Here is a 6,392-nt window from a genome sequence, read left to right as displayed (position 1 = left end):
AATTAAAAATGACACAAGATATTAAAATAGAAAAAAAAAAGTCTGACTCCTGAAACAGATGGCGTGGACTACATTTGGATTTTTTTTTTCTCTTTCTCTCTCGCTCACATTTGCCCTTGGCTGCTGAAATGCTAATGGATCAGTGAGTCTCTCAGGTTCCTGCTGGTCTATCCTGCTGCTTCTCATGGCCAGCAATGCACTATACCTGTAACACTTGCCATCTGTAATTGAAGGTTTAGTGGCATTTCAGCCTACCTGATACTCACCTTTTAATAATCCTTCATATTTGAATAGAAACATAACAAGTCATTCTGGGGGGACCAAAGGGCAATGTGTGCAATCCTCCAGTGGAGCATGAAGTGCTTAAACATTAAAAAACCTCGACTCCATATGTCTCTACTTAACTTTTATTGAAACCTGATACAACAACACAGGAGATATTTCTGCAAAAATATAACCCCAATCTTCATAAGGATTCTGTGATTAAATAGGTTACAACAAAATGGCAAAGAAGAATATTAATATAGGATCTTTTTGTGATGAAAAAAAACAACATGCAGGAATATATTAGAAATTAAAAACTATATATAAAAGTATCCATATAAATGTAGACCAGCTGATAAATGTAAGCTAGCTTACAGTTAGAACAAGAAGAACAGAACAGAGGTTTTTCTACTGGGAATGTTGTCCATGTCAGCGGTTGGTTTCTCCACACGTTTTGGGGTTACAGCTGGACACATTTCTACTGTGCGCAGGCCCTTGTTAGGTTTTGCAAGAATGACAAGGACCTTTTTTTGTGCGTGTTCTCCAGTTCTTGTCTTTTATGTGCTCCTTTCGGCTCTGTCGCTCTGTCCATCGGTCTGAGGATCCCCCTGGAGAGCACAGGGACACGTCGTTTAAACACAGTACGCCAGAGTTTTATTTTTGAAGCAGTGTGCAGGATGATAAACACTGTAAATGACTCACGAGGACAGAGAAAGCTCCAGAGCGACCCGATTTCCCCCTCTTGGCTGGATCGAGCTTCACTTGTCTCCTCGCTCTGATCAACTGCAAAAGCGATTCCAGACAAATCGGTGTTACAGTGTCATTCTGCATGTTCACACATATATTATAACTTCACACTCAAAAAACTGAAACGCCGCCCTCTGAATGATTGCCTGATATGAAAAAACAAAAAAGCAATTTCGGAAAGATTATACAGGTGAGCACACCAATCTGAGCCAATAAAACCATATAAGGTGGCCTTATGACTGCTTGCACATCCGGCCTCAGCTGTTTCTCTGCACAGAGGTTGCCATGGAGACTCACCTGTACGGGGGTGGTTTCCTTGTTGTTGCTGAGGAGAGAGAAGGAGCCAGGGCGGAGTTTGTTACGCTTAGTCTTTTTCTTGCTTGCAGCTGTAACCAAGTGTCGCCGGGACCTATCAGCCTAAGAAAACCCCGGACACAGGGATTAGTACATGCATGCACACATTGCTATTCTTCTGCTGTGACCATCTCACAGCTGTCACCCCTTCAGTGAAGCACTGGTCTAACACAGATGCTTTCATTTTTACTTTTACTGAGTTGGTAAGAAATGTGGTTTCTTTTCTTCTTTTTTCCCCAGCATATACATATGATCCACTATGACTAAAGCTTCTCTGGACCATTCAGCAGCTGCCACCACCACTAAGAACCAGTCACCACCTCCCCCGCATTAGGCTTTTTCTCCCTCTGACTCCCTTGTGAGTAACAAGAACGATTTACCTGGATGAGAGTTTTAGGGAAGCCTTTGACAGAGACGGCCCCGGGCAGGCTGGAGTGACTCAGGTGGGTGTGATCTCTCCGCTCCAACTGTCTCTTACGTCTGAACAAAGCCTACAAGGATGAGACAGTCACAACCACAACCACAGAGGGAAACAACTCCTGTTTCTCTGTGTGATAACGTGCGTCAAGTCTTGTGTGCAGTGGATAGTTTGAGCCTGGCCCATTCTCCTTGTCCTGCTCCTGGCCACATCCAGCCTCTGTTCTTTGAGAATGCTTAAAGTCAAGCGCCAACATTGAAAGGAGGAAACTGCAACATTATTATTGTTACTGGTCCAACCACTTCCTGCATCGATCTGCAGAAAATAAAGACTGCTATTAAGCTACTCAAATTCCAAATAAATGGATTGGCACTTTGAGAAACAACAGGTTTCAGTTTGCCATTTGGGACTTTGGGGAATAAACGGCCGAGGCTCGTGGAGTCATCGCCCTGCTGCACAGTCTGCAGCACGATTACAAATTTACCACAAAGTTACACAAGTGTGGAAATAACTAGATCATTTCCAGCATAATACTTCCTCCTCTTTTTCCATTTCGCTGAACACAAAGATGACTATGTTAGCTGCAAAATATTTGCCTCGCAATCATTCGCGATGCCATTTAAAGTACTTACAGTGATTGCTGTTGACCTACATTTTGTTGATTGCCTCTGTTTTCAGCATTGTGGGATGGAATATTTTACAATTGGCTGTGGCACAACAGATGTACACTTCGGAGCTGAAGGTTAATTGCAATATGCATACATTATTGTTTGTTTCTATACCTGAAGCTGCAGGGATGCACATGCTGCAATGCTCTTGTGAGCTGACGGAGAGTGTGTTTCTACAGGTTCACTGCCTGATGTCTCTGTGACAGTTACATCATATTACCATTTCTATCAGTAACCCAATCATCTAGTCATGCAGTTTGCATTGATTAACACAGTTATATTTTGCCTTCTAAAATAAGATCTGCAACTTGTGGACTGACAGTAATATCCATGTCTGTCCAAACTCTTCATAACTACAGTTGCCTCAAGGTGGTTTATATTGTAAGGTAAAAACCCTACAATATTAGAAAGAAAACCCTACTATCATGACCCCTATGAGCAAGCAGTTGGCGACAGTGGGAAGGACAAACTCCCTTTTAACAGGAAGATAAATGTAGTAAGGCTTTTGACGTAGTTTAATAGATGGCCATGAAAGATTAGTGTTAAAATAAAGTTCTCAATCTTTTTAGTTATGAAATCCTATCACTTTATACATTTATTCTCTTAGATTTTGTCTTATGATTATTATGGCCAAAAATGTCCTTTGTAAGGTGTTTTATTCTTGCCTGTATGTGCCAAACTTAGATACATTCCCTCAGCATGTTCAAAAATACCACTTTTCCCTAGAATGGGTCAGTCACACAAAAACATAGTGACTAATTCTGGCGTAGAGACATGAAAAATGAACCTGTCACAACCACCCCTTTCCACACCATTTAACTCCCCTCTATAAGTCTTTGTCTTCTCTTTCTCAGTTTCTTATACCACTGTGTGTTTTTCATTATCTTGTTTCAGCAGTGGACTTCTTGAGACCATAAAGCAGTTTCCCTGTGTTTAGACCTCCTCTGAGAAGGTTTCCTTTAAAAGGAAACTAAAGAATTCGATATAAGATGTGAAAGTAAAGAGGAAGTGGCACATACCAGTCCTTCAGGTAAGGGTAGCCCCCTCTGCTGCGTCTGATCATCTGACTGGGGACAAAAAAGAAAGTCAACACTCATGCTTTATTTTTCATTTTCCAGTACTGTTCAGTTACTGTGGCTTCTGGGAAAAGCTGTTCTCTCCACACATGACAATGACTGCGTGATTATTTGTGAATGAGATTAGATTTTCAGTCACTTTCACAGTGTGTAAATACTCTCCTATCCCAGAAGAACCAGACCACACTGCCCCATCTAACAATATATCATAATTTATGTCATCACTCATCAAAACAAGTCATTTTTCAGCACTCCAATCACCAAACAAGACAGCACGTCTGAGTGGAATAAAGGTGCAGCTGTTATCTGCTGGCTCTTGATGACCTCATAAAGTAAAGTGCTATGTTTTTTAAGTGTGTATGTTTAGGATATTCATCAAACCCTGCCACAATCCATTCAGTTTTCTGCTGCTGCGCACATTATGTGCTGACAAGTCCCATAAATTACGCATTTAGTGTATACCACCCCATTACAAACACAAGTGCCTTTTGGTGAGAAAAGGGAAACACAAGTAAACTAAACCAAATGCAGCAAATATATCCTGAAAAAGATGCTGCTGCTGGTATTAGTTAGCTCCCACCACATATGAAGCCTGTAATTGCGTGTGCTGTAATTACATTACAAATAATTGCTGCAGAAGAGCACATATGTGGCGCAAACTACATCACACGGAACAGAATTCCCCACTCAGACTCTTTCATGTGTGGGTGAGAATCCCTCTCTCTCTCTCCTCCTGATGTCAAATGCATTGTCCAGATGAGGGTGATTACTTTGGACAGAACATGAGGACTGTCCACAGCAAAACGCTAACCACGAAGTTAAAGTTTAACAGGCAGCAGCCACATGAAAAGCCAAAAAAAGGGGAGCTGAAGAATTTTGTTCCACAGAAGGGTATATTTTTGGTGGAGTGTCATTATGGCTGTAAAAACCATTACAATGAGAGTTTGTTTCTGTAAGAAGAAAAAAAAATTATATGTCTCCACAGGTCAGGGTCAGACTGTACACGTCTCCATCCATTCGAAACACATTTGGCCACTATAATCGCCACAGCAGCCTTTTTTTCTAAAGGAGCCAGACTGGACGTACTTACATTCCAGCAAACTGACTGGTTTCCTTTGGCCAAACTATTATATAAACACTAATCATGCTGTGTCTGAGCAGAAACAAATGAAACAAGTATGGAACTTTTACTTAAAGTGCAAACTTTTAAAAACATTTATTCCATTTATGAGATAATCCAAAGCTTCCCCATATTTAATAAGAGAAAATGCTGGTAAACAGTAACAAATGTGCTAGACATATTTTTAAAGCTTTCAGTGAGTGGACATATGGGTTATTTCTACAAAAGAGACTACAAAGAGCTACTTTGTATTATTAGTTTGTACTTTAACTCAAATTTATAGTAAAAATATGAATCAAATCTACCTCAACGCAACATTAGAGACGTATCAACAATTTTTAAAGCAAACTTACTTTACACGAGCCTAATAATTTTAGTTCTTTTCAGTTTCATTTGCGTTAAAAGTTGGTTATTATGTCGCTTAACAGCAAGCAAACAGCATTTAATGGGCTCAAACAGGCTGTACTTACCCCGGTCGTGTCACGGCAGCAGAGATGATGACTGATACATAATGAATGCCCTTGTCTTCTGCTAACTATCACATCCATTAGAAGTGCGTCTCTTACCTGTCCGTCTGCGGTCTGTCCGCTGACACACAGCTCTCCCCGGCTTGCTCCTGAGCAGTCGAAGGCGTGTGACAGCAGGCTCGCCTGCAGGCACAGCACGCACAGCCAGACAGTAAACCCCATGATCCAGGCAGGAACTAGACTGTCCTCAGCTCCTGTCAGCGCCCTGCTTTATACTCTCGGCTCTGCTAATGGGGAACAGATGCAGGGGAACAGGAGGCTATGCCAGCTTCACACAGACAAACAGCCCACCACAAGCCTTTGCTGTGCGCCAACCAGTGGCCTGTGGTCCTGCAGAAACATGTCAGACATCTTGAGGGGCCTTGGTTAAAAAAAAAAAAAAAAAAGAAAAAAGAAAAAGAAAGAAAGAAAACACCCACCCTACCCAGCTACCCCCAACCCAAGTGGGAGTATGAAGGCCATTTTCCACTTAAAGCTGCAGTGTAAAAGCTTCCAAAGTGTGTGTGTTCAAAAACACCAACGCAGAGAGGAAACTTGTGTTGTCAGACTTCTGTACATAACTCATAAAAAAGTGGTGGTTTGAAGAAATCCTGCATTATGAAGCAAATTTGTCTCCCGGCTCTGTAGACATCTCTCTCTCCTTGCGCTTTCAGGACATATATGTCCTGTGACTGTTTATAAAGTTCCTTAACGGATCCAAACACTTCAGTGAGCCGTTTAGGAATTACAGTAATTACTCCTCAGCAGACTTTTCAGTGAAATATGCAGGAGCCACAGACACCGTTAATTCATCTTTCAGCCTCCAGACTTAGTGTTGACTAAACACTGGCAAACCAGATTTAATCACAACTGTCTGATGTGGATAAAAAAAAAACATGATACCTTTTTTTTTTCCCTGGTTTTGGGAGGAGTTCTTATTTTTTGAGTGATTGAGACAGAGACAGGAACTTGTTTTTAATTTAAAAGTATGTTTTAATGAACTGGCAATCATTTTTAAGGGTCTGGCAGTTCTCTGCAGGAATTTATTTGCCGGTAAAACGCTGGAAGACATAAAGACTGCATCTCATGATGGGACAAGCTGTACATGAGTGGGTACAGTCTGTCAAGGTGTGTAACAGGATGGGAAAAAGAAACGAGAGGGAGCGAGAGAATGAATCTACTTTCAAGCCTCGGGCGCTCGCTCACAGAGGAAATGCCTCCCAGTAGGACATGCACTGC

General features: G+C 41.5%; 1 protein-coding gene across 1 annotated transcript; it reads right to left on the bottom strand.

Annotated features, from left to right (window-relative positions):
• Positions 1–389: 389 nt before the first annotated feature.
• On the bottom strand, positions 390–5,547 carry si:dkey-12l12.1. Its single transcript, XM_039617137.1, has 6 exons — positions 5,214–5,547; positions 3,471–3,518; positions 1,746–1,856; positions 1,309–1,428; positions 967–1,047; positions 390–872 (listed from the first exon to the last, which is right to left on the bottom strand). Exons 1-6 carry the CDS (start codon positions 5,334–5,336, stop codon positions 822–824), a joined length of 534 nt encoding a protein of 177 aa, XP_039473071.1. The 5' UTR covers positions 5,337–5,547; the 3' UTR covers positions 390–821.
• Between the last annotated feature and the right edge of the window lie 845 nt (positions 5,548–6,392).

Source organism: Oreochromis aureus, linkage group 9 (assembly GCF_013358895.1).
Source record: "Oreochromis aureus strain Israel breed Guangdong linkage group 9, ZZ_aureus, whole genome shotgun sequence".
Taxonomy (NCBI): Eukaryota; Metazoa; Chordata; class Actinopteri; order Cichliformes; family Cichlidae; genus Oreochromis; species Oreochromis aureus.
This window is presented reverse-complemented; position numbering and strand designations above follow the sequence as displayed.

What these genes read in the sequence shown, in the direction of transcription:
- si:dkey-12l12.1 (XM_039617137.1), bottom strand. Translation starts at nt 5,336, where the DNA reads ATGGGGTTTACTGTCTGGCTGTGCGTGCTGTGCCTGCAGGCGAGCCTG. An exon ending in TCCCTAAAACTCTCATCCAG is followed by an intron (nt 1,429 to 1,745) that starts GTAAATCGTTCT and finishes GGGTTTTCTTAG; the next exon opens with GCTGATAGGTCCCGGCGACA. An exon ending in CTGGAGCTTTCTCTGTCCTC is followed by an intron (nt 873 to 966) that starts GTGAGTCATTTA and finishes TGTGCTCTCCAG; the next exon opens with GGGGATCCTCAGACCGATGG.